At 40.6% G+C, this 27,870-nt stretch overlaps 1 protein-coding gene across 2 annotated transcripts; it reads right to left on the bottom strand.

Moving 5' to 3' along the window:
* Window positions 1-373: 373 nt before the first annotated feature.
* Window positions 374-27,397, bottom strand: LOC146319759 (poly [ADP-ribose] polymerase tankyrase-1). 2 transcript variants are annotated; one of them, XM_084727796.1, is made up of 28 exons: window positions 26,687-27,397; window positions 25,029-25,253; window positions 24,593-24,688; window positions 23,389-23,425; window positions 22,419-22,494; window positions 20,131-20,151; window positions 17,768-17,862; window positions 17,605-17,671; window positions 17,290-17,476; window positions 16,977-17,098; window positions 16,630-16,721; window positions 15,734-15,812; window positions 15,461-15,632; window positions 14,660-14,739; window positions 13,727-13,872; window positions 7,140-7,305; window positions 6,774-6,993; window positions 5,774-5,883; window positions 5,398-5,586; window positions 4,845-5,091; window positions 4,645-4,727; window positions 4,357-4,477; window positions 3,963-4,060; window positions 3,648-3,722; window positions 3,441-3,546; window positions 3,089-3,275; window positions 2,744-2,900; window positions 374-1,673 (listed from the first exon to the last, which is right to left on the bottom strand). In XM_084727796.1, exons 1-28 carry the CDS (start codon window positions 27,132-27,134, stop codon window positions 1,587-1,589), a joined length of 3,789 nt encoding a protein of 1,262 aa, XP_084583922.1. In that variant the 5' UTR covers window positions 27,135-27,397; the 3' UTR covers window positions 374-1,586. The 2 variants fall into 2 exon arrangements, with proteins under 2 accessions (XP_084583922.1, XP_084583923.1); XM_084727797.1 differs by lacking the exon at window positions 20,131-20,151.
* Window positions 27,398-27,870: the final 473 nt, after the last annotated feature.

Raw genomic sequence — 27,870 nt, 5'->3', positions numbered from 1 at the left:
ATTTTTTCAGGTGAGATATCAAATGGAAAACTTTAGAGCTGCAACGATTGAATGATTAGTTGTCAACTATTATTATTGTTTAAGGAAAAACGTCCAAATTCTCAGTTTTCAGCTTCTTAAATATGAATGTTTTCTGGTTTCTTTCCTCCTCTCTGACAGTAAACTGAATATCTTTGGGTTGTGGACAAAACAAGACATTTGAGGACGTCATATCGGACTTTGGGAAACACTGATCAACATTTTATCGATTAAACAAGTAACTGATTACTTGAGAAAATGATCAACAGATTAACTGTTAGTTGCAGCCCTACAAACATTCAACAACAACAGACTGACTTTTAAAAACCTTCTTAAAATAATCCAACAACAAAGATAAAGATGTTAATGGGACATTTATTAAAAAAAAAAAGTCGGGAGAATCAAGAAGGCATGAAAGGAAAACTCATGTCATTTACAGTCGAACTCAGAGATACTGTTAAACAGCGACAGTTATACACAACCATTTACACAACCTGTACAAATATTTTTTTCCCGCAAATTTTTGCAATTTAAATTCAAAATAACTTAAATAGGTTTTCTATGTAAAAGTGCAAATCCTTACGTGTGGGATGTCTGTGAGTGAGTTACCATGGCAACAGAGAGGATGCTCAGAGGATGAGGTCACTGGCTGTCAGCCGTTCACCTGACCTGAGGCATCACGAGCACATTTCAACACTCGGGACAGTTACTGACTCGACTGTGACGGAGCACAGACGCGTGTGTGATGCTTTTAGTGTACAAACGTCCACTCCTCCAGTCCGGCCTCGTGTCAGTCCGATGCCTCACATCCTCTCCTACAAATCATTACCGTACTGACAGGAAAAGAGGCTCAACTCATAATTTGACAGAAAGCCCTGTCTCCACCGAGTGTGTCCAGCCCTGAATAATAAAACCACTAAAAAACAGTTCAGTTCAGTGTTTGTAGTGTCAGGAAGTCAGCGTTACAGCGGAGCAACGACACACTGTTAGCTGTGTGGTAGTGTTACAGGTTAGCATTAAAATCACAGTTACCAGAGGCCGTTCTGTACAGGATGAACCCAGACACAGGGGGGCAGTAGTAGTCCACAGGTTACAGGCTTCGACCGTGTGTGTGTGTGTGTGTGTGTGTGTGTGTGTGTGTGTGTGTGTGTGTGTGTGTGTGTGTGTGTAAAGGTGAGGGGTGGGTGATTCTGCACAGTCACAAGGCGACATGAGGCGACAGAGAAGTGGCAAACTGTTAATGCTGATACTTCAAAGTCTCTACAAGCTCCCTCCCGACTGGTGAGGAGGGGAAAGAACGAACCCACGCACGCTATTGGGCCTCACATGCTTCTTATTAACATGCAGCCGATGCAAAATGAAAAATAAAAATAAAACGGTGTGTCATCATCACCACGAGGAGGAGAGTATTATACAGCATATCAGCTGATGAAGCACTGGTCACCATGGGTTCTACTGGACAGGAGACTGGAAATGTGTTCGGTCAATAAAACGTGTTCAGGCATTTGCAATACAAAGGAGAAAATAACGAGCATGGAGTCTCTGTCTCTGTGTGTAACGGTGAGTAACTAGGACTTCTGCTCGGCTCCTGCAGCGGACTGGGCTGCACTCTCCGGTTTAAGGATCTGGTAGGTGATGAGGTACTCTGGGTAGGCCTGAGGGGAAAACACAGCAACGTAAGTGAAAATGAAACAGCAGCAGTTTAAAGGGTTAATTCAGTATTTTTACCACCTGGACTCTGTTTTATGTGTTTTAGTGTCTAAGAGACAAATGTAGACAACAGTTTTTGAAATTGGTCCAGTATTGAGAGCGTCTCCAGTGTAATCCTCATGGACAACTGTGAACCGTCAAACATACTCATGAGTATTATATTCAATTTCTGACATATTCTGACAATAAATCCCCCTAAAATCTGACACAGACTTTTAAAAAGTGAGATCCTATAAACTAGAACCAGCTGTCTTACTGGTATCACCAAAACCACCAGACTCTGTTTACAGAAACTGTAATTCAAACTGGACAGAAACAAAGTGAAACTCACCTAAAACATGTTAGTTTGTCTTTTCACTTCTATGGTTGAAATAAACACTTAATTCAATAATATCAGTCCAGTTAACATATCAGTGGACTCATATTAATTGTGGAAATATTCTGCCTCTGCACGCCATTCCTCCGTGCTGCCTCTCTGATGTCTGACCTCCATCTTGTTCATCTCCTGATATTTTCACGGAGCTGATTTCAACCAAACCAGAGTAAATGGTTGTTGGAACAGTGGAAACAAACCAAGACAGTTTTGGTGAGTTTCATTTAGTTTCTGTTGAGTTTGAATGAAGTGAGTTTTAAAATGATAAAATGAACATTTCTGTAAACGGAGTCTGGTGGCTTTGGTGATAAATCATCTGCTTCTGGTTAAACAAAATGAATCCTACTCTTTAATAAAAAGTTCTGCCTCCATAGTTTTGTCAGACACTTAAAATAACAATCTGAGCCTGTCGGTGGTAAAACCAGCACTTTTAGTGGACGCTGTTTGACCGTTCTCATTACAGCCTGATTCACAGCTGACGGCTGCAGCACTTTTCCTCAACACTGGAATAATTTCAAAAATCATTATAATAATATAATCATGAATTAATTTAAGTGATAGATACATGCAGTTTTTGCTAATGCTATAGTATAAACAGGATTTAGGGAAATAAACTTCTCACACTCTGGCGTTTGTGTTTACCTGCTCTCCTCTGTAGATGACGTACTCAGCGTAGGCCAGGCCGTTGACGCTCGGTCGTCCAATCACTGAGTGGTGTCCCGGGGGGGCGTGGGCCATCTTCATGGCACTGAACTGTAGGAAGGACTTTCCCAGGGTGACTCTGCAGAACAGCATCTGCCTGAGAGTCCAGAGGACAGGAGAAGGGTCAGACACAGACAGACAGTCTCTTCTACCCACAGAATTACATATGAAAATGAAAATAATCACTAGTCGCAGCCTTATTTACAACCGAAACATCTTTTAATGCTGTGGTTGAGTTTGAAATTGTAGTTGAACTCGGACAGTCGAGGTTCATGTTTAAGTCACCTGTGGCACAGGTAGCAGGACCGGTCTTTGTGCGTCGGGCAGCCTGTGCCTCCACCGATGCCGTACACGTACTGATTGCTCTTTGAGGAGTTCTCTGCAAAGTAGATCCCTGCTCCAAACATCCCTCCTATGTAGGCGTGACGCTCATCGAAGCCTTTGTGGATGATGGCGTTGATGAACGGGGAACCTGAAGGACGACATGACGGCAGCAGCAGAATGATGTTACTGACAAACAGTGTGTTACACAAATAAAATCATAAGTCAGGATTTTTGAACAGAGCGATAACAATGCTGTGACACACAAATGCACACACTCAGAACAAACAGATGGTGTGACAGTGTGTGTGTTTACCGTGAAACAACATCCGCTCATTGTGATGGTTGTGGTTCTCGTCTGCGATCTCCTTCTGTCTGTGGGTGTAACGTTCCCTCAGCTTCTTGTTGACCACCTTCTGAATCTGTGGGACACAGAGACACAAAGAATTCACCGTCATCACTTAAGAACGTCCTTATAAAAGCTGCTAAACGGACAGAACAAGTAAAGATTCCTGGTTCAGACCTTGATGATGTTGTATCTGCTGAACACTCCTCCAGCGTTTCCTCCGTCTCTGTGTTCTCTGATGGTGCTCTGCATCTGAAGACACACAATGCAAACACCATGAGTCCTGCAGAACTCTTCTCAGTCCATTGATCAAACAGGAACAGTGGCTGCATACAGTACTCTGCTTCAAACTACACACTAATGGACTATTTCCAGTAGGTGAGAACATGTCTGACACAGACACACATCTGTAGGTGCTACAGCAAAGGGCAGCTCCAGACAATGTCCAGAGTTCATTTGAGAAAATGACTGAAGACAGTGAAGTGGACTCACCTCCTCCTCCACAGACTGATACTCCTTGTCATCCGGAGCGAGGTCTATCAGGATGGTGCCCTGGTTGGCACAGTGGAATGTCAGGTAAGGGTTGGCACCTGAAAAACAACAAGTAAAGTTATTCACTGTGTTAATATGACACACAATTAGGGCTGGAATGGAAATTATTTAAGAGCATACAATAAGTTAAGAGATGCCGAATTATGTACCCGATAATATCATATGTATATAATGAATTTGACACAGCTGTTGTCAATAATGGTATATTGCAACACTTCAATGCACAGTCCTTTGCTGTGGAGTGCCACATTTTCCCCTGACTTTGTTTTTGAAGAAATAAAATATTTTACTGCAGGTTTGAGGTTTTTAAAAGGTCTGATTTTGGTGAACTGACCTTGCTGGCCGCCCAGCAGCCTCTCAACACCCTTGATAAGTTTGTGTCGGTGGCCGTAGGCATTAATTCCAATCTCCTTCAGCTCCTCGTGACCCATGTCAGCCAGAACATCCAGGGTGATCTGGAAAAAGAAATAATACAGCAGGAAGAAAAGTTTAGAGCACCACACACCGGAGTTATACAGATGTGCTCTTTTTATGATATTAACATATTGCAACAGGACTGTTTCTGCATGCTGAGTTTGCATTTAAAATATCAGGTGTATGAAGTATTTTTGAGACAGCTGACCTGCTCCCTCTCAAAGATGTCCCTCAGGTGCTCCAGGCCCAGACTCTTCAGGAACTGACTGATATTCATGTCCAGCATTGCCACTGTGGAAAAACATCATGTCAAACAGGATTTATGCACATTTTCCTCATAGAAATCACACAAATGTTCCATGTTTATATTCTTTTGTGTCCACCAGCTTTAAAAAATGAAACACTTACTCTCTCCTTCCTTGCGGTCGGTTCCAGTGGCTCCGTCTGCCACTCCTGAGGATCCGGCGGTGGCAGCAGCGGCCAGCTCCGTGAGCGGCCCGGCCAGGTTGTCTATGCTGCTGGCGGCTGACAGACAGGATGGCGTGGAGGCGGGCGAAATGACAGAGGCGCTGACCACTGTGGCCTGGGGCTTAAAGCAGCTGGGGAGGGCGTCCGGAGGCATGGCGTCCATCAGCAGGGCCCGGATATCATCAGCCTGCAGGGAAGGAGGAGAAATGCTGGTTAAAAGGAACCGGACTGAGAACAGACCAAGTAGCAGTACAACCCTCATGAAACTACAGAACAACTGAATTAAAAAGACATTTCCATTTTATGACGTGTAAAATAAATAATTTCCAATCACCTATCTGTGCCTAAAAATTCTATGTCACAGAAATTCCTCAGCTGTCAGTAGGATTAGGTATCAAACTTGATAATTTTAAGGGTACCTACTGAATTTATCATTTTCATTTATCAGCTCAAGTGTGTGTGTGTGTGTGTGTGTGTGTGTGTGTGTGTTTACCGTGGCCAGGTCCAGGGCAGTCTGGCCCTCCTGGTTCTTCATGGTGGGGTCGGCTCCATGAGCCAGCAGCAGCGCACAGAGCTGCGTGCGACCCTTCTGTGCCGCCTCGTGGAGCGGCGTGAAAGCCCACTTGTCTGTAGCGTTCACACACGTGTTGTACTTGATCAGCAGGGCTGCGATGTCCACATGCTGTGAGGAGGACAGTCAGAGTCCACGTTCAATAACACAGAACCAATAATCACTTATTGATATTATCTACAGACCACCAACATAACAAATATAATTTGGTCACATATTGTGACTTTCTTGTAGCTTTAAGCTCAAACCTCACAGTGTGACATGAGATAAATAATGTGTTCATGTTGTTGAGACTGACCCCGTAAGAAGCAGCATTATGAAGCGGGATGAGGCCTCCTTTGTCCTGTGCGTTGACATCAGCCCCGTGTTCCAGCAGATACTCAGCCACCTCCAGGTTGTTGTAACCAGCTGAGAAGGAACAAGAAGCAGAGCATGAAAATGTACATTACAATGTAATGTATTTTTAAAACTCTGTGTGACAAATATATGACCTTTAATTAACCAGGTCGTCTCATTTGAGGCCTTTCCACTTGCACTTTTGACCGCTCAGATTCAAACCGTGCCGCACTGATTTGCTTTTCCATTAACACTCGTATCACACCGAGTTGTGCCAGAGATGGACTCTGGAATGGGACCAAAGCGACCCCGACCCGCCTCCAAACAGGAAGCGGTGACATCTCATCGACTGCAGCAAAGGCTGTTAACCCCACTTTCCCCTCCTCAAACAAGTAAGTGTTGTGATACTCAACTCGTGTGAGAGAAAGATGTTTCTAAAAGTATCTGAAGAAAAATCTAGAAGCTAGCTCTGTGGTTTGAAGTTTAGTTTCTGTCCTGTGTCTGTTTTTATGTTCAGGTACCTGCTGTATTTTACGGTCATGTTTGCTGGGGTCCAGAAGTCGTGTCAAGTTACCACTGATGAAAACTGAAACTCAGTGTAGCAGATAGTCTTCAGAAATTTACTCACTAAGCAGAAAATCTACCCACATTTGACGTTTGGCGGGTGTTAATTGCAGACCCTGCTGCTTTGTCACCTGACCAGCCTTTATATAGAGCATCAATCAGACTATTTAAAATAAATATCAGCCGGTAGCGATCTATGGCCGATCAATCTGAGTACCTTTAATAACAAGAGCACAAACAGCATCAGAGACAACGCTGCAAGCTTTTCACTCTCTAATATTGAAAGAATGGACGAGACAAAAGTTCCAAAGTCCACTAACTTCTCTGGGCCACATCAGCAGAGTGTATTATTACTAATTATTAGTATTCAGGACAAAGAAGCAGCTGGTATGGATTACCTGCGAGGTGGAGCGGTGTGGAGTTGCGTCCCTGTGTGTCTCTGCAGTTGATGTTTTCTGGGGAGCAGAGTTTCTGGACTCGGGCCAGGCAGCCCTTCTTGGCGGCGTCCAGCAGGGCGGCGTCGCCCCTCAGCAGGTCCTGGATGTCTGTGTCTCCATCTTTGACCATGTCCAGCGGCATGTTGCCGTCACGGTTCTTCTTGGATGGATCGGCTCCGTGCTGAACAGAAGAGGTTTAGTTTTTCTTTGCACTTGTTTTATATATGTGAGACTGACCACACGCTCGTCTTCACCACAATAAACACCGGACAGTAATTAACGTAACGGATGTGACAGATAATACAGATGACAGTAATGGATCCTCACTTTGAGCAGCAGCTTGCAGATCTCATATTTGCCTTTGGCTGCAGCCTCGTGCAGCGGGGTGAACTTCCACAGATCGGCCACATTCACTGAAGCTCCGTGTCTGACCAGCAGCTCAGCCACCTCATAGTGACCGTAGGAGCACGCATTGTGGAGGGGAACCAGACCGCTGGAGAGGGAGAACACAACAAGTTAAAACCTTCACACCAGAAGAATCACATGATGATTCATGTGTGTCTGCAGCAAAATACACTTAAACATAATAATATTATAAAAATAAAGTAATTCTTTGACATTCATTTATTATATAAGCTATATCAGAGACTTCTATTGCCACACTTTTGCAAAATGGCAGAAGGCAGGTGGCCAGTTAAAAGAAAATATTATAATACATTAACAACTAATAGATTAATACATTTAAAGGTCCATACCTCATCTTTCTTTCAAAATTATTTTCAAATTAACTAACTTTTTAACTAGGTGCAAAGATAAATCCGATAATTTACTGCTATAAATGTATTTTAGTTTTTAATTACTTTGGTTTATACGACATTAAGCTTAGCTTCAATATCTTCCATCATGCAATTACTGAAATGTTGGAGTTTTTCTTTTTTTTTTAATTTACTGTTTATTAATTTTCTTTTAGTAACACGTTGTGCTTATTGGGCACAATACATACAACAGAACATAACAGTACACGAGGAGAATTTAGACATTAAATAAGACAGCAAAAACAACATAAGTACATCATATATAGAAACATAAAAAAATTGCTGTTGAAAATAGGGAAAATCATTTTCTATTAAGGGGTTTGATCTTACTTTTGTCATTTATATAAAATCAGGTCTTACATTTGACACATAGGTAAGCCATTTTGACCAGTTTTCTTCAAAAATATCTGTTTGATTTCTTAGTTTGAATGTGATTCTCTCCATCACGTATATATTATAAACTATATCAATCCACTCGTTTATTGTTGGTTTGTCTTTCTTAAGCCATTTTCTGGTCAAGGCCTTTTTGCATCCCACTATCAACACTCTCAAAAGATATTTATCCTGTTTTGTATATTCCAGTCTGTCTAAATCACAAAAATACATGACTTTAAAGTTTAAGAACATTTTCCTTTTGAAAACAGCCTCCAGGACCCTGAGAATCTCTCTCCAAAATGGAGCCACAGAGGGACAGCTCCAAAAAATATGAAAATGGTTTGCTACTGTGTTTCCGCAGGACCTCCAGCAGGCAGTTTGAGTTGAATATTTGGTCTTTTGTGCTGGAGTACGAAAGAATCGAGTCACGTTCTTCCAGCTGAATTCCCTCCAGGAGGGGGAACTTGTTACTGACCACTGCTGTCTGCAGATCCTGTCCCACTCTTCTTGTGAGACTATAAAGCCTCCCTCTGCTTCCCATCTTGCCTTGATATCCAAAGTATGATCCCTTTTAAGGTTTTGGAGGGCTGAATATAATTTGGATATTATTTTCTGAAGAGTAGCATTCTTGTAGGCTCTTAGAAAAATGTTAAGTATTTCATCCCTCCCTGAAATGATATCCCTTGGAAATTTTTTGCCCATAAAATCCCGGATTTGTAAATATCTAAAGAGATCTTGATTTTGTAGACCAAATTTTTCTTTAAGGTCCTGGAAGCTGAGAACTCCATCCTGATCTAAGAGTGTGCAATATGCTGTAAGTCCATTTTTCATCCAATTTTTAAAACTTATATCATAGTTATTCGGCATAAATTCTGAATCATATGCAAACCATTTGAACATTTCAGTTCCTTTCTTCAATTGGTAACTTTTGATTACTTCATTCCATACTGTCAGCGAGCCAATTATCCATGGGTTGTTGGGGTCTGATAGGTGATTAGCTGTTGAGGGGTCTCCAACCAAATTATTAACTGGTAGTCCCTTCCCCATTGCCATTTCTATTTCTTTCCATTTTGATCTATAATTTGGTGTACACCATCCCACTAGTGGCCGAATTTGAGCTGCTCTATAATAGTCTCTCAAACAGGGAAGGGCTAATCCACCTTTCTCCTTTGGTAATTGTAAAGTTTTATATTTTATTCTTGGTTTTTTCCCTGCCCATATAAATCTGGAGAGGATTTTGTCCCACTCCTGAAAATAGAATTCTGGTTTCTCAATTGGTATTGAGTGAAATAAATACAAAAGTCTTGGCAAAATGTTCATTTTAATTGAATCTATGCGAGAGCTAATATTTAGATAAGGGATTAAGTTCCATCTATTGATATCTGCTATAATTTCTTTTTTAAGAGGGCCATAATTAATTTCTTCTAGTTTTGATATGTCTAAGGGCAGAAATATTCCCAAATATTTTATATAATTTTTGTCCCAGTCTAAATGGTATCTGGAGCGGAGACCTTGAGGGGGATCATAGTGAAGACTAAGGACCTGAGTTTTTCTCACATTTAATTTATAACCTGAGTATGACCCATATTCATCTAATATAGACATCAACACCGGTAAAGATTCTGTTGGGTTTGAAAGGCTAACAAGCACATCATCCGCAAATAAGGCCAGCTTTTGTTCACCTGCTGCCATGTTTATACCTGTGATCCTACTGTTCTGCCTAATCCATTGTGCCAAAGGCTCAATAAAAATTGCAAATAGGGTTGGACTTAGGGGGCAGCCCTGTCTTGTTGACCTTTCCAGCACAAAAGAGTCCGTGAGCTCCCCATTGATTTTTAACCTAGCTGATGGTTTATCATAGAGGGCTTTTAGTGTATTAATAATTACTTGATTGAAACCAAATTTCTCCATAACACTGAAAAGGAACTTCCATCTAACTGAGTCGAATGCCTTTTCAGCATCTAAACTAACCAGCATAGCGTGGATTTTATTTTGATTTATATGTCTAATAATTTGTAAAGATCTTCTAATATTATCGTGTGTCTGACGTGACAGAACAAAACCTGTTTGATCCATATTAATTATTCTGGGTAAAATTTTCTCAAGTCTTTTTGAAATAATTGACGTAAATAATTTATAATCTAAATTAAGCACACTGATTGGTCTGTAATTTGCGCAGTCTAATTTGTCTTTATTCCCCTTAGGTATAACTGATATAATCGCTTCTTTCCATGACTCTGGGGTTTCCCCTTTTGTCAGGACCCAGTTAAATGTTTTTAATAAAATAGGTGTCAGAACATCCTTCAGATTCTTATACCACTCCGAGCTGAATCCGTCTGCACCCGGGGACTTATTAGCCTTGAGTCTGGAAATAGCTGAGTGGATTTCTTCTTCTGTTATTTGTGAAGCTAATATTGTATTTTCTTCTTCTGTAAGTTTTGGCAAATTTAGGGATTTGAGTAGTGACTCCATTTTCTGGTCAGTATTTACTTGAGGTTGTGAATATAACTTTTCATAGTATACTCTAAAACAGTCTTTTATTTCTTTAATTTGGTGGTAGATATTCTTGGTTTTTGGATCTCTTATCTTGTATATTGTATTGTCTGCCTGTTGTTTTCTTAGTTTATATGCTAATAATTTTGAATATTTGCTGCCCCCTTCATAGTATTTTTGTTTAGTGTATAATAATTTCTTTTGAATTTCTTGTGTGTATAATTCTTCAATCTGGTTCCTTTTCTTTTTTATTTCTATATTAACTTTTGGATCTATTGATTCTTTATGTTCAGATTCTAAGTTTTTGAGTTCAGTCTGTAGAGTCTTGATTTTTTCTTCCCTTTGTTTTTTGAGAAAGGATGTCACTGCAATCACTCTCCCTCTCATTACCGCTTTGCAGGCATCCCAGAGTATGGGCGGAGACACCTCTCCGTTATCATTATATTCTAAGTATTCCCGAATTTCTTTTGCAAATTGTTCTGTCCTGTTATTATTCAATACACTAGGATTTAATTTCCAATGTGTATGCTTCATTCTACATGTCATTCTCAAAGACAAGTAGAGTGGGCAATGATCCGACAGGTCCATTGTTCCAATATGGCAGTCTTGTACCATGTTACAGTCTGTTCCAAATATTAAAAAATAATCAATTCTAGAGTATGTTAAGTGTGGAGATGAATAGAAGGTATAATCTCTGACTAATGGATTTAGATGTCTCCAGATATCAATTAATCCTATTTCTGATAGGAGTGAATTAATTTTTTTTGTTATTTTTTGGGGGCGAGATATTCTTATCCTAGTTGAGTCAAGGTTTGGGTTGAGCATAATATTAAAATCACCCCCACATAATAAAATCCCCTGTGCTTCAGTTGCAGTCTTCTCAATTACTTGGGTATAAATGTTTGAGTCTGAACCAGGTGGAATATATACATTATATAAAGTAAACAGATTTCCATCAACTTTCCCCCGGATCATTATGAATCTACCTTCCTTATCTTTTATAGTGGAGACGTGTTCATATGTTACTCTTCCTGAAATAAGTATTACTACTCCTCTAGTGTGTTTTGATCTATTTGAGGAAGAGAAAACATATTTAAACCCTTGTCTTTTGAGTTTTTCATGTTCAGCTTCCATCAGGTGGGTTTCTTGCAGAAATGCAATATCTATGTTTTCTCTTTTTAGTTTAGTAAGGATTTTGTTCTGTTTAACTGGGTTACGAAGCCCATTTACATTTAGAGAAATCACATTCATTATATGGTCCCTATATGTAAACATTTATATCTGAAGTTGTGTAAGGCTATAACCTCCGTAAATACAGATTTCCCTTATTGAAGAAAAACAAACCTCCCCTGTATTGAACATAGAACAAGAACAAACATTTACAATGAACATAATAAATGTGAAAACTTCCTGTAACTGAGAAACCCTTGTCTCTCTAAGGTCCCTGTTGGTGGGGGGAGGGAAAACCCCCTCCTGGATGACTGGGGCCCTCCTTAGTGGTGTAGTGACAGATCTGCTGCTGTACTCCATATCCACTAATAAGTCCAACACTGCTTTTCTGTTCAGTCGGTGATTTACAGTCATTTCAACAAAAGAAAGAAGGAGAAAAAAGACGGGTTACCTTCCTTATTTTCCAGTCCACTCACATGTTGTGCTGCTCAGTTATTCAGTCTAGCATTGGGATGGACTTCTAAACTCTTGGAGCTTTTCTTTCACTCGTGTCTCCATTTGTTTTCCTCCGTCGGCCGCTCGTTGCCATGGGAACGCCTTCCGTATTCTCTCCTCTAGGTTGGAAGCCGGGTCCTCTCTGACATCAGGTACCTCCATTCCTCTTGCGCGTAGCTCCCGTGTAGCTTGGTGTGCATCTTCGTATGTCCGTGGGCCGGTGCTCCAGTGAATCCGGATCTTTGTGAATGGGGTTTGGAAGCGGATGCCTTTTTCTTTCAGCGCTTTCTTAATTCCCCTGTAGGTTCTGCGTTTTTCCATCACTTCATATGCGTAGTCGTGGTCAAAGAAAATCGGTTTGTTATTTAGATACATTTTCTTTTTCCATGCCAATTTCAATACTGTTTCTTTAACATCGTACCGCTGAAAGTTTATTACAATGGATCGAGGTGTAGCGTCAGGTCCCGGCTTCTGTGTCAAAGCTCTATGAGCCCGCTGAATCTGCAAAGGCATACCGTCAGGGAGGGTTAGCTCCGTGGTCAGCAAGTTTTCCATAAACTTTATCATAGAGTCACCCTCCGAGTCCTCCGGTACACCATACACTCGGATGTTGTTTCTCCTGGATCTGCTTTCCAAATCGGTGACTTTTACTTGCAACCTTCGTTGTTCTTTCAACAGACTCAGCAGAGCCTCTTTCGTTGCAACGCCACTTGTTTCTATGTCCGAAATGCGCTCCTCTGCCTCGGCGATCACCTGGTCATGGCCCTGGAGTCTGTTCCCGACTTCAGTTAGCTTCTGATTTAGCTCGTGTCTCAGCGTCGCTAGCTCGTCTTTGAAGTCTTTCTTTAATTCTCCTTTGAGGTCGGAGATAGCTAAATGAATGTCATTTTTGAAGTCACGAATGTTATTTGAGATAGTTGACAATTCCCGAAACAACTTGTCTTGACATTCACCGCCATCTCTGCTAGCTAGCAGGTCGCCATTTTCCTCGTCGGTTGGCTCCATTTGTTTTTTACTGAGCTTTAGTTGTTCAGTTACCCGTCCTCTGCGGTTCGTATCTTCTCTTTTTTGTTTACCCCCACTCATACCTTGTCCCTCAAAGTCCACGTTAAAGTTTTCGAGTTCGGGGGTTATTTTTTGATACCGACTGATTCTGAGCAATTAACTATGCGTCCACCTCAAGCATGGCCTCACCGGAAGTTCCATGTTGGAGTTTTTCATAAACATAAAGTTCTCCCACCAGAGACAGACTGAACTGCATATTTAAGCCTATTTTTTTTAGATTGACATCATTATTTATGGAATCAGGATTATCTTCATTTCATATCCTAACTTTTGCTCCTCTTCAGATAAGATAACTCACTGTCTGATCCTTCTGCACTTCTCTGTATCCAACAGCCTTATTTAACTCATCATACAAAACTGGCACATCTGTCTCAGCTTTCTGTGAATCAATTTATTCCTGAGGGCCACCTGGTGATCCATCAGGGGCCAGATTTGGTCCATAGGTCACAAGTTGAGCATCACTGAATTACAGACGTGTGAGATGGTGGTTACTGAACTGACCCCTTGTCTTTGGCGTGGACGTCAGCTCCGTGGTGCAGCAGGTATTCAACGACAGCTACTCGGTTGTAACCAGCTGCAAAGTGTAGAGGAGTTGAGTGACGGCCCTCCAGGTCCCTGCAGTTCACATTCTGGGGGGTGCAGAGTTGCTGCCAAACACAGAAACAATGTGATGATTAGCAACTCAACTTAGTGGTAATGATAAATTATTATTATAAATAATTTCCCCGTTAGCGAACTAATAAAGAATCATCTTATCTTTACATGAACATTAAAACGGATCCTTCACATACAGTACAGCTGAAAAAAAAAACATCTGACATAATGTAACACCATCACATTACAAACCAGCTTATTAGACCTTAATAAAATAAAAATCTAACGTTTCATTAACCTGCCTCAGTTTCTTTGTGGTGAGCCTTAATGTGTCTCTTCAGATTTGTGGTATTCTATATTTTTTCACAGCCAATGAAAACGGCCCAAATATCACTCAGTTTCTTTCTGCTTCTCTGTTTTTTTTTTTGTTATTGTTCCATAGTTGATGTGAGTTACTTCAAGTCCTGACTGTGATCCTGATATGATTCACATGTAACACAGGATTTTTTTTTTTTTAAACTACATTTCAGTTTTTTTTTCATCACCAGCATTGCATGTTGATTAAGTTACAGTTAGTGGTTACTGACATTGCTGATATCTTGTCATCAGCTCATCTTAGTCATGAAAAAAAAAGGTTGTTAACGAACATATTCCGTCACATTTTTCATTAAAAAATGATCACTGGTACAAATGATATTATTACAATAATTAATTCTGCAAAGCTGCTGCAAAAAACCAGCAAGTGAAAATGATCTTTACATTAAAAAATGAAAGACTCATCCAAAAACTTGACTATAGCCACTACCAGTCAATAAACTAGTGAAGACAGCGTGAACTTACCTGCACTGTGTCCAGATCTCCAGCTTTAGCCGCCTCCAGAAATCTGTAGTCCACATCAGAATTACGTGTCGGAACATTTTCTGGAAAAATAAAAGATAGAAATTCAGTGCAAAGTAAAACTGTCCAACAGGACTTCTATATATCATATAATCCTGTGATTATTGTTTTGATCAGGTAGACTCCTCTGAAGGGACATTTGTAAGAGACACCTAGAGTCCCCTTTCTAAAGTCCAATTCAAGCACTTCTCAAGAATTTTCAAGGCACATTTTCAAGCTCCTCCAGCACCTTAAAACTGCAGTAAATTAAATATTTATACATACACTCAAAATAATTATTTTACTCCTTTCTCATATTAAATCAGGTGTTTCTGTGATTCTAACAACCACAATTATATTTGTGATATAATTCTACAAAGCGTTGACAAATAAAAGGAAAACACGACAAAGTTTCATGTTTTAAAATGTGTCTCCTGTCTGTAAGTTGACTTGGCGTCCTTTACCTGTCTGAACCGGTATCCAACATATTTAATTTCTTTAATTTCTAAAAAGTATCCTGTGTCAGGTTGCAATTTACAATGAAAGCAATACAATTTCAAGACTTTATTCAAAATCAAAGCACTTTTCAAACCTACATTAAAATCTGTCCCATGAATTCATTAAGCATCGGATACTGAAACTCAAGAGACATGCATCCTTCAGACTATTAAACCTGCCTCATCTTGGGCTAGAAAATATATTTTTCATTCTCAAACCTAAAACAAACAATGTGGACGAGTCAGAAGTGCAGCAGTTTGATTTTACCATTAAGAATCTGTTGTACGGCCTCGTTGCCCATCTGAGCGGCAGTGAAACCCTGCAGAGACACGATGGATGGGTCGGCCCCGTAGCTCAGCAGCAGCTTGCAGGTCTGGATGTGACCGGCCAGAGCTGCTCGATGAAGAGCCGTCTGACCGAGTGTGTCCACAGCGTTTACCTGCAGTCAGAGGTGAAGTCAAGTTAACACACAGACACACACACTCGTCAGATCACACCAGGCGGAGCTGAATGGAAACATAAAAATAAAAAAAAACAGACCTTTGCTCCGTGTTTCTGCAGAACCTCCAGGATGTCGTTGTGAGCTCTCTCAGCTGCGACATGCAGCGGAGTCATGAAGCTTCAAGACACAACAGACAGCAAGTTATCATCCAGGAAAACCATGGACTAACAGATCATTTTTAGATTCATTTTTATTTTCTTCTTTGCACTTAATGAGCTCAAACTTAAAGTTAACGTTTAGCTCTTGTTGCTGCTTAACAAAGCAGGATGTTGAGAAACTGATTCATGCTTTTATTACTTGTAGGTTGGACTTTTGTAATACTCTGTTCACTGGCCGAACAAACAGGCTGATTGGGAAACTTCAGCCAGTTCAAAACTCGCTGCCAAACTTGAAATGAAAACGAGGAAAAGAGACTCATGTTTTTGCTCCCCATTTCTTTTAGAAATGATTTTTAGCTCCTTTTACTCACATACAAAGCTCTTAATGATATAGCAGCCTGTCACATTGCAGGAGGAGGTGTGAACATAAATGTCTGTATTTTTTTGGCCCAGACTGAACCCTGTCTGCCTCCAGTGAGCCTCATGTGTGAAGAGAGCAGCTCAGAGTCTGGAGCAGCGAGTAGTGAAGCCACTTCTACTGTCACTGCCGCTTCCATTACAATTTGTTAATTTCGAGACGCTGTATTGATAATATGCAAAAACAGTCACTGTGGATGAGTCCTCCTCCTGCTGCACAGTCTGCAGGTGCGACTCCTCACCTGAACCATATTTCCAACATGTGTGAACACATTTTGATGATTTCCCAACCTGATTCTCAGGATGAAGTTCTGAGTGCGTATGTGGGAACAGCTATACGGTAATATGAGGTATTAGTGGTTTTACTCTTTTTATGTTAAATCAGTGTAAAATGTAAAAACTCTGTGTTGTGGACTTACTCTTTGTTCTTCTCATTGATGTTGGCACCTTTACGCAGCAACAACTCCGTCACCTGTTTCCTCTTGGGGTGTGGGGAAGCCACAGCACAGTGCTAAAAAACACAAAACAACATTAGATTAGTGTGCTGGAATCGAAAGTGGAAAGTGTTTTAAGTAAATGCAAATCCACTAAACAAACACAACTGACAGTAACTACAGTTAACTAACCACAGAGTGTTGCTGTCAAAATCACTCTTAATTCACCAGGTGTGTTTTTTCCAAATTCTAATGTTTTTAGGCATCAATAGAATTTGTAAAAAATGAGGAAGATAAAGAAAGGAGGATTAGTAGGTAGGCTTGGTTCTCACCAGAGCTGTTTCGTTGGTTTGAGGATGTTTGAAGCTGATGATCTCCAGAGCGAGTGTCTTCTTCACTTTGGCCATGTCTGCCTCTCGGGCTGCCTGCAGCAGTGAGTGACCTTTGAACTCATCTACAGAGAAAAGAAACACAAATAAACGGAAAATGACGTGTGTTCAAACGTCTGATTTTTAAAATGAGTGATGTCAGGCTGCATATTTGAGAATATTGCTGCTCTCTGTAAAGGACTGCCAACATCTAAGCTTATGCACTGAACCTATGATGTATTTTGTCTGTGTGTTCTGTGTGACAGAGTGAACTCACAGGTGAGTCTTTCTTTGAGCTCAGGAGTGGGCGCCATGTCCACGGCACTCTTGCTATGACAGTTGAGCAGGGTGGGGTCGGCCCCGTGGCTCAGCAGCAGGGAACAAACCTCCACTCGGTTCTTGGACGCAGCTTCGTGCAGAGGAGTGAACTGCCACAAGTCCATGGCGTTTACACAGGCTCCATGCTGAACAACAGATTAATCAACACCAATTAATTATTATCTTGCCTACAGTACGAACTGGCAAGTTTGATTTTGATGTATTCATCGACTTGTGAACTTAAGAAGTGTAAGCAGGTGTTTGTGCGTCTTACTTTAAGCAGCAGCTCAGTGACCTCAAAGTGACCGTAGGAGCAGGCGTTATGAAGAGGAACCAGGCCACTGCAGGTAGAAACACTCAGGTTAGTGTCAGAAATGACGACTGAATGACAAACAGAAGTTTTAGTGTTTTTTTTTTTTTTTGAAAAAGTGTCTCACCCTTTGTCCTTAGCGTGAACATCAGCTCCGTGCTGAAGGAGGAGCTGAACGATGCGGACCCGGTTGTAGCCGGCAGCGAGGTGGAGGGGTGTGGACTGTAAGAGAGGACAGCTTGTTAGCAGACGCGGATCTCTGGCTCGTTTAATGTGTTCTGCCTCCGATGGCCACGGGAGCAAGCGGCTGATTAGGGCCAGAAGCGATGTGCTACGGCAGGCTATGCTCTGTGAGTTGCAGATGAATGGCAGATATGATGATGATGCAAGGTCAATAGAGTTTGTGGGCAAATCCAGCAACAAAGTTCATTTGCTGTTGATAATGTGTCTGACCTGAGTGAGTGACAACAGGCAAGTTCAACCTCATTACTCATCTACCTTCACTTACATTTGACAGTGTCAGCAGAATAAAACGTTCTTCCCAGGTCTCAAGAATTTAAACATTAAGTTTTATGTTGTTAGGTGACAAGAAAGAATTGCCAAAGCGACTGTTAGACTATTAAAGTCAAAACAGCTGGGAGGGAATTACAGTTGGGTGATGATAGCTGGTTCTTGGATAATTAACAGTACAGTGCATTCATGTAGTCATTAAGCCAAACAGAAAACATAACAAGACAAAATGTACTTCTGTGAATGTTATCTTTGAGTTTTGCTTCATAAATATTAAACTACAAATAATTGCCAGCACTTTAAAGGGATAGTTCAGGTTATTTGAAGTGTGGTTGTATGAGGTACTGATCCACAGTCAGTGAATTACCTCCAGTAAATGGTGATCGACACGCCCAAAGTTTAGAGAAGCAGCAGGAGTACCGGTGTAGGAAGCGAATATCAGTTCAAGTGTACACTATATTTAGACTTTTTACCTCTTTACCTCGCTGTCAGACAGACTCTTCTGACAGAAAACTGTTATACAAGCCAAATATCACTGTCTTCAAATCAATCAAGCTTCATTGAGTAAAACTACTTTTAACTGACAGAACAGTACAGAATCTGTACAGACCCTTTAAAACACTGAAGTCATACAATAAAACAAACCGATCAACCTGCAGCTCCTGTATTCTGCAAGATAAAATGACTCGTAATAAACAATACTGAACTCTGCAATAAAAAAAGTTTCAAAACAAACTTGATTATGGACTTAAACTGATATTGATTTTTTTAGATGTCAATAATACATGTTGCTGCTGACTCTGTCCACAGCAGTACATTGCTTCACTTCCTACACCGGTACTCCTGCTGCTTCTCCAAACAGTGGCAGTGTCGACCTCCATCTACTGTAGGCGATACACTGACTATGGATCAGGACCTCATACAATTCCCCCTCAAAAAACCAGCTGAACATGCAGTAAATAGAACAAGTGGACTCATTACTGGATACATAATTAATAAAATGCTATCAAAGCCCAACTGTAACAGGATGCAGAGAAGCTACAATAAGCAGGACGAGTGTTTAAGAAAGCATCTGTGCAGCTATCAGACGATCAAATCAAATGGCTTCATGTCAGCCAAGAAAAAGAAACGTTAGTCTGAGCAAAGCTGCAAAATCAACTTCAGTGGCATTTCTTCTCTATTAACAAAACAAGTCTAGCTCAGGTCAAGCTTACAATCAGAAGGAGGGACATCATTCATTTCACTTTCCATGCAGTGAGATTAATAAAACCCAGAAACGGTTAATATCAAGCCACAGTGACAAAAATCAGATGGACGAGTCGAATCGTGAAGGCATCATTCAGTGTGGGATGAACACGAGCAATCAAACATCATTACCATGGAGGGAAGCATAGCACTAGAACGACAGGTGAGACATGTAGTCCATTCATTACTGCATACCAACTGATCCAACAGGGAACAACAGTGAAGTAGACACAGATTTCACAGACATGAACTCAGGATTCGCTCGACACAATGCACAGGGGCAGGCCTTCAGGCATGCATGAGTGATCGTCAAAAAACAATTAATGAATAAAACAAAAGCCAGATCAGATACTGACTGAAGAGCGAGTGATTGGAAGTTGGAGAAGTGTGGGTGAGTGTGCAAGGAGAGGACAGACGCTGAAGAAAAGCAGGCAGTGGACATGTTGAGCTCCTCTCCAAATCCAAAAAAGATGAGTCGTCACCATGACACCAACCCAACTCACACTCTCTCAGTCGGTCTGTCACATGCCACACACGCACACACACAAACACACACACACACACACACAGAGGAGCATCAGGGTAGGATACATGAGTGACCCGTACACCCAGGTCCATGATGTGCAATTAACGAGTGACAGCCAGCTTATTGGTCAAATAAAAACAATGGATTAAAAAGAAAAAAAAGATCACAACAGTGCATCAATCAAGTGGCCGTTATCAAGGTCGACTTACCAGCATTTTTTGGGATGTTGACTGATCGACAAATGTTGCCAGAGTCACACGGAAAACAAAACGAAACAAAAATTACAAAATGGCAGTATCTTTTCACAGATATTCTTTTCTCCCTTCTTCAATCAATGAAACACAAGACCAAGTTATAAATCACTGATCCTTCAAACATGGATTCAGATTGAATGTGACACCAGGCCACACAGTCCTCCCCGGCTTCCTCTGTGGAAAGGACTGGTTAATGGTGTCCACTGGTTAAATCCCAGACCAAATCTATACTGGCATACTGGTTTAGGTCATGCAAACAAAATGTACTACAAAGGAAGGAGAGAAGCAGTAACATTAATAATACTTTAACTGCTGTGGAAGAAAATGTGGTTAGGAATGAATGAAGCAAGTCTGTTCATATACTGTTAGTGACAATAGATTTATATGACAAAGTGGAGCTGGTGATTACACTTTTTGTGAGTCATTCACAAAATAATAAAGCTATTTTCCCAGAAAAGACACGAAATACTTCAATAATTTCTAGGAAAAGTAATAAATGACTGACCAATAAAAAGCCATGATGAGAACCACCCCCACACAAAAACACTGAATTAAATATATCAGATCCTGACATGACAGAGGAATGAAATGTAAAAATAATGCTACACCTAAATTAGCAAAGCTAAATGCTGGCATAGGAAAACAAGGGCCTCTCTGATCTCCTGTCCTTCTAGTTAGCGATAGATTGATTAATCAGTCCATTGATTATTTGGTATTTTGAGGTTATCGCATCAGCTGATGCCTGCGTTCACAAAGCCGACAGAAACTGTGGGCAGCCTCGTCAGTGTGGCTGCTGTGGACCTACAACTGCTAGAGTTCAATATGTTATATTATATTATGGCTGGGTGACATGGCTTAAAAATAAGACATTTTTAGGCTACTCCAAAATATACAATATATATCGCACTATACACATATGATGAGCCTATAGACCATGATGCATTGCTGTAGATTAAACTAGCCAACAGTATAAAAAGTAGCTAAAATGAGTTCAATCTACAGCAGTAAAATGCAACATACACATCGTAGCCGCAGCAAAAACACTGACAGGGAACATTTTACTGCACAATGATTAATGCTACATTTACTTTTGGCAATTTCAGTAAATGTTTGCTGTAATACTGATATATATTTTACCTTCATAAAGTTTAGAATGCAGAACTTTTACTTGCAGTAGAATATTTTTAACTTGTGGTATTAGTTTGTTTTGAAAGTAAGCTAGCTAGTTAACATCTTAACGAGTCGGGCTAAAGGAGGCCTTTTTCAGCCATGGATAGAAATAATCCTTCTGACTCATAGCTGCTAACTAGCTAAGTTAGTTTTTCATGGAGCAGCTCTGCTGTGAAAAGTTTAGGAAGACGCTGTAGTGATGTTACAGAAAAAGAGACTTATTGCTTCTTTTCTGTGGCAGCAAACACATCATATAGCCTTTCAGTAACTATTGTACTGTGATTTGAGCTGATCTACTCACTTTATCACTGATTGCAGTAAAGTACCAGCCCCTCAGCAGCGATTCACTGCCCTGATCTCTAAATATCACCATCAGCCAGCAAGCTCCAGTAACATGGATTGAGTTCAGCAGCGACGGCAGATGTTACACAGAGAAATAAACCTACATAGATTTCAAGATCACAAACAGCTTCGCTCTGGAATCTGGCAAAGAACAGCGATTACAGGGACGAGACAATATTGAGAAATAATGAGCAAAAACACTAAACTGTAAATAAAGGAATGGTTTGCTTTAGTTCCAGAAAATAAATGTGGATTTGTCTTTCCTAACTACATGAAATCAAACGTTTTTATAGTGAAAACACACCTGACAGCATAAAGGAAGTGAACCTAGAGGATGAATCGGTGGGTAAAGTAAAAAACAAGACGTTACGACAGAAGCAAATGGATGTCAAGGATGATCTGATGAGAGTCATATATGCACAATTAGACAGTGGTTTGTCACACAGGTAAAGTGGTCTCCATTAATAAATACCCTCCCACAAATCCAGTGACACAAATCTTCTTTATATACCTGCTCCACACAAACTAATCCAGCTATTATCAGAATGTGGCGTTTACCCCTTTGGCTCAGAAACCTTATTACTGTTTTCTCACATGAACTTAACAAATAAATAAATGAATAAGATGCAATACAGTGATTTTCCATCCTACACAACATGTTGTATCAAAGGTGTTAGGATAGATATCCACCTGGTGTGATGCAGTGTTTTAACAGTTTATCATTTATTTACCTTGCGGCCATCGCTGGCATGGCAGTTGACATTTAATGGAGTCAGCAGAGCCATCAGCTTTTCTTCATTTCCACTCCTGTAATCAGATAGTTAAAAAAAATGGTGTCACTGAACATTCCCCATTAAAATCACTGTTCCTGGAGATTCCATAATCTAAATGTCTTTCAGAGATGATAAGAATGCAATACTGGATGAAACAAAGTACTAATTTCTGTGTTTTTTTTCTTAATAAAGGTCAGATAATAGTGTTCAATTGGTCTCAAAACCTGCACACATTAAAACAGGCACTTACATGTTGTGAGTGCACAGAACGGTTTTCACAGGAAAGGAAAAGCATCACTGTGAGGGAGCATTACTGCACTGCAGGAACAAATCTGGTCCACTGAGCATAGAGCTGTGACGAACATGAGCTCAACTTTCACTTGCTTGTCAGGTTGAATTTTGAGGCTTTTGAGGCAGGGATAGAATATACCGTCTTAAACTACAATACTCTGTCATAGCTCGCTAAATATCTGGTGATAGAAAAGCTACGATAACCAGACCACAGGTGAGAAATCGAAGAGCAGAAGGATCAGCCAGTCGATTCCATCCTTGCCTCTAAGGTCTCCAAAACGAGTGCTCGAGGAGCTGCATTTGTGCACATGGAGCAGAAATGACTCTGCTCTCTCTCTGTGCATTTCTATGTGCATGTGTTTTGAGACTAATTAAACGTCATACCAGATTTAAGATTTGCTTATTTCTCCCACATTTCATGTAAACTGCCCACTTGTATAGTTTGTAACTGTGGTTATAAGTTTGTTTGATACTGTCAACCAATCTGCTTCTCACTGTAACTAATCTCTTCATGTTGTAGCCTCAAACACAGCTATAAATGTTCCCTCTTACAGTGAAGTCAGGTTAAAACCTGATGCAGCTGTCTGACTGTGGCCAACAGGAAATATGTTTCATGTCCAGTGACACCGACACTCACCGTGCTGCTTCCAGAAGTTCATCCTTCTTGTATTCACCTGGATGGAAATAATCATTCAGATTAGAGTTTGGCATGACAAACACTTTGCATACATGTTTGCATGTGATGCAACTCTTGCAGTAAGTAAGCTATTGGTGCCCATGTTCATTTGGTAAATGTTGGTGTCCAGCACCACACCAGTTAACTGTCATGTCTAAGACGTTACAGCAGCCCCGTCCCTGCGTTAATGCAAAAACCAGCAAGGTGGAAAGTAGGACAAAGATGATATTGAGTAATTGATCTAGAAAATCAACATTAATCAGGCATATTAATGTGAACCTGGGTTGTCGTCATGTTTTTCATGTGCACTGTTCATAATGCACAGCACATTTTAAATGCTACACATTTCAGTGCCATTTAAAATATTATTTGGTTACAGAAGAATGTGATTCACACAATATTTTTTCAGACACTATTTAACGTAATTGAAAAAAATTGTGCTCCGTTTTCACACCTTACTAATTTAATTTAATTTAATTTAATTTAATTTAATTTAACTTTTAGGCAAGTCAACTAGTCTAAATTTAAATTTCTGTTTAATCGACAGGGAAATTAGTTGTTGGGATCATCCCTACACAAAACTAAGTTTGTGTGGAAATGTTGGGGTGTTGATAAAGAGAACATGGACAAAAGGCTGTTGATGAAGCACCTGGAAAGGTCGAGTGGTTGGACGAATATATTGACTATCAGCAACTGGGTGACTCCTTCACTGATTGATTGTTATCTGTGATTTTTGGTCATTTTATTTTGCCAATTCTATGGTCTGTATAAGTGACACCCTCTCATTCAGTAGCACGGTACACACCCACTGATCAGGAGGAGGAGAGGTAGAGTAGAGTAGACTATTTTCACATCTAACTTGGATTTATTATCAACAAAACAGAAGTTCGGCAAAAGTTGGTGATAACAGCGGAAAGACTGACCCAAGATTGTTTTGGTGAGTTTTAATTGGTTTCTGTCTCTTGAGTTTAAATTAAGTGTGCTGTACGGACTTAACGAGGCAATTTAAGCTCATTTTAGTAAAGTAGAGAAACAGAAGATGTTCAATTGTATTTTTCTGTTTAATAAGGAAAAAATGTGAGAGTTCAGATGTAATTTGCTGTAAATATGCTGGTTAAATACATCAAATGTACATGTAAGAGATAAACAGCAGAGAGGGACTGACCGGTGAGAACAGCCTTGGCTGAAGGATCAGCGAGATCCAAAGCAGATTTGCCGTCAGTGTTGCGGATGTTTGGATCAGCTCCGTGTTGAAGTAACACTGAGAGAGCGACAGAGATGAGGATACAGAGAAAACTTTAATCATTCTTATTTCCTTTCTGTGTCAGCCACTGCACTGATCATATTTAAAAACTAGGTGGTAAACGACATCAAACCTCTCAACAGTGGAAAAACAAAGCTTTTGGTCGTTTGCTAAATGACATTTCCATCTATCACCACCTCTCTATAAAAACCTTTGTCTCAAAGTCAGACTTCTCAATCAAGTTGTCAGGCTTCTCGAGAAACTATGCTAAACTTCACCTAATGACGCTGAAGACTAAAACAGCCTCACAGAAAACATTAACAGCAGATGAGCAGATATGATCAACAGGGATCCTTACCAATGCAAACGTCTATCTTTCCTTTGATGGCAGCCTCATGTAACGGAGTGTAGTTCCAGTTATCTCTGGCGTTGGGGTCTGCGCCCTGACACAGGAGCAGGCTGACAACTTCTGCGTGGCCGAACGAGCAGGCATTGTGCAGGGGGATGAGTCCTCCGTCATCCCGGGCGTGAACATTGGCTCCCGTCTGCAGAAGGTGCTCTACCACATCTTTTCTGCCAAAACCTGAAAGAGCAATTACATCAAATTACATCACTACAGATATAAAAACTTTGAGACTGTAGGATTCAGATGAATACCCCTAGAAAAACAAATACATTTTTACTAAGTTATGAGACAACCCTAATTGATGCACTGCAACATCAGAATAAACATAACTTCTAGTTTTGATCTCCACAGCAGCAGAATGACCACATGAACGTTGTTCTGATGCTAAATGAACACACAAAACAGTTGCAGTTCTAACTAATATTGTACATGAAATAAATGTTTCCTTGCTGGCCTCGCTAAGGCAGACACTGTTTTGCGTTGCCTTGCTGTATGTTATATTCTGAGGGATTTGTGTATGAGAGATGTTGACGGTATCTAAGGCAGCACAATTAACTGAATCATTTACAAAATCACTGTAAGGTCAAGTGCAATATACAAACGTCAGAGGCTGTGATTTTATGATTAAGGTAAAATTTGTGACAAAACAGCACCATGATGTTGTACTGTAGTGCGGCAGAGATGCACTGGCCTACAAATCTTATTCTCAAAAAATAGAAAAACTAGAGCTACAATGATCAGTCAATTAATCATTTAGCTGTCAACTATTAATCACAAACTGTTTGTAATGTTTTAAGGAAAAAAAAGTAAAAATTCTCAGATTCCAGCTTTGTTTCTTAACTTCTCCATGACATCAACATTTTTCATCATTTTCTAATGCTTTATGAACCAAAGAAATCATCAAATGATTGAGAAAATAATTGACAGATTAACTGACAATGAATCGTTAATTGCAACCCTATATTAATGCAGTAACGCTGATTTATCTGTCAAACCTTGTTCCAAGCTAATTCGGTTAAAATGCCATTAAACGTTATGATTAATGTTTGTTTATTAATTGGCTCCTGGTCTCCTAGTTTTACACTATTAAGTGTACCACTGTTGTATATTTTTTGCTATTTTCAATTTCCATTCTTATACTTTCTTTATGCTTATATATCCTTCTATTCTTGAATGTTAGCAACTGTAATGAAAATAACCCTGGTATAAACACCCCACTGAGCCATGACAGCAGAGTTTGTGTATTCATTTTGTTCTGGCGCTAATTAACAAACATAACTTCTTGCTAAAAATACAAAAATAAATAAATAAATGTTTCCGTGTTATCCTGACCGTGTGTGATGCCGAGCTGTGTGTTATGAGTGGCTACAATCGAGAAATGTTGACGGTATGAAGTTTCACAGTCAAATTAAATTGATATTAGCTTGTTAGCATTGCTAAGCTGTTGTTTCAGACGTTGTAAACTGTAGTCAATTTTTATTTAACGTTGTTTGAAGGCCGAAAGACAAATTTAGCAGTAAACACGTTGACCAAAACACAACATTAGCTAGCTGTTGCTGTCAGCTAACGTTGTTCTATCATTAGCTAAGCGTTAGCATCATCATCATTACCCGCAGCGAAGTGAAGCGGAGTAGATTTCCGTCCAGCCATGTCCTTTGCGTTAACGTTCACCGAGTCGACGAGTCTCTTCACCCGGGACACGTCTCCGTTCCGACAGGCCTCGAACAGTTCCCTGAAGGCCCCGCCGAGGCCGCTGCTGCCGTCAGTGGGGCTGGCGGCTCCGGAGCCGGGGCTGGAGACGCTGCTGCCCCCGCCGGAGGTCGTCGTGGTGAAGCTGGAGCTGCTCGCCAGGACCGGGGCGGGCAGGTCCGGGGAGGCCAAAGCCATGTCCACCCCCCCGCTGCACTCCCTCTCCGTCTCCGGTGGTCCGACAGCCGAGCTGAGCAGAGCCATCGGCGGAGAGGCCGGAGGAACGGCCGACAGAGAGCTGTTCCTCGGCGGAGACTGTAAGGTGTTCTGCTGTTGTTGCTGCTGCGAGGAGCGACGAGGCACCGCCATTACAGCAGCAGCTTCTTCTTCTTCTGCTACAGCAGCAGCTCTGAAACTGTCCCGTCCAGATGGTAACCTCAGACACGTGAAAGATCTCGCGAGAGTGACAATTTTAACCCAAACTAGGATCTTTCTCTAACACTAACCAAGTGTTTTATGTCCCTTAACCTAATCAGATATTAACCACATCGCTATCACATTGTAAAACACAATTAGTTTATACAAAGTGCACAATGAGGAAACAACCCATACAAAACTCGCGAGAGCTTCCCTAACCTAGGATTCCCTTCTAAACACGACCCTCTAAAAGCGACAATAAAAACAGCTCCGCCTTTCCGGAGAAAGTGGTCGTGTTTCCTGTCAGCTGTTTACTCACAGAGGAGAAACATACATGTTTGAGAAAGAAACATGTTTGTCAGTGAGGGGGAATTTCCCCACTGACAAACATGTGTATGTACATTAATAAAAATTTCCACGTGATCACATTACCAACTGATTATGGAACTTTTGCCAGTTTCCCCTTTTCCCCACTTTCTAATTCAGCCTTGCTGATCATCTTTCTCATGTGCTGCAAAGATCCTCATTGTACACCCTCTGTAAAATACATTATATATATTTGTTAAAAAACGGTCAGTGAATTCTTTTTCTATCATATCAGTTCTGGAAAACTAATCAAATGTCATGCTGAAAAATGTTTTTAAAAAAAAATCAGCGAGTTTTCTCACGCATTAAACTCACAAATGTG

Source organism: Lutjanus erythropterus, chromosome 10 (genome assembly GCF_056507025.1).
Source record: "Lutjanus erythropterus isolate fLutEry1 chromosome 10, fLutEry1.hap2, whole genome shotgun sequence".
In the NCBI taxonomy this organism is placed as follows: Eukaryota; Metazoa; Chordata; class Actinopteri; order Lutjaniformes; family Lutjanidae; genus Lutjanus; species Lutjanus erythropterus.
Note: the sequence above shows the minus strand (reverse complement) of the source record. Positions and strands in the feature narration are given on the sequence as shown.

Excerpts from the sequence above, each read along its gene's own strand:
- LOC146319759 (XM_084727796.1), bottom strand. The coding sequence starts at position 27,134 with ATGGCGGTGCCTCGTCGCTCCTCGCAGCAGCAACAACAGCAGAACACC. Across the intron at positions 16,722-16,976 it reads AAACCAACGAAACAGCTCTG|CACTGTGCTGTGGCTTCCCC; the intron begins GTGAGAACCAAG and ends TGTGTTTTTTAG. Across the intron at positions 5,884-6,773 it reads CACACCGCTCCACCTCGCAG|CTGGTTACAACAACCTGGAG; the intron begins GTAATCCATACC and ends GTTCCTTCTCAG.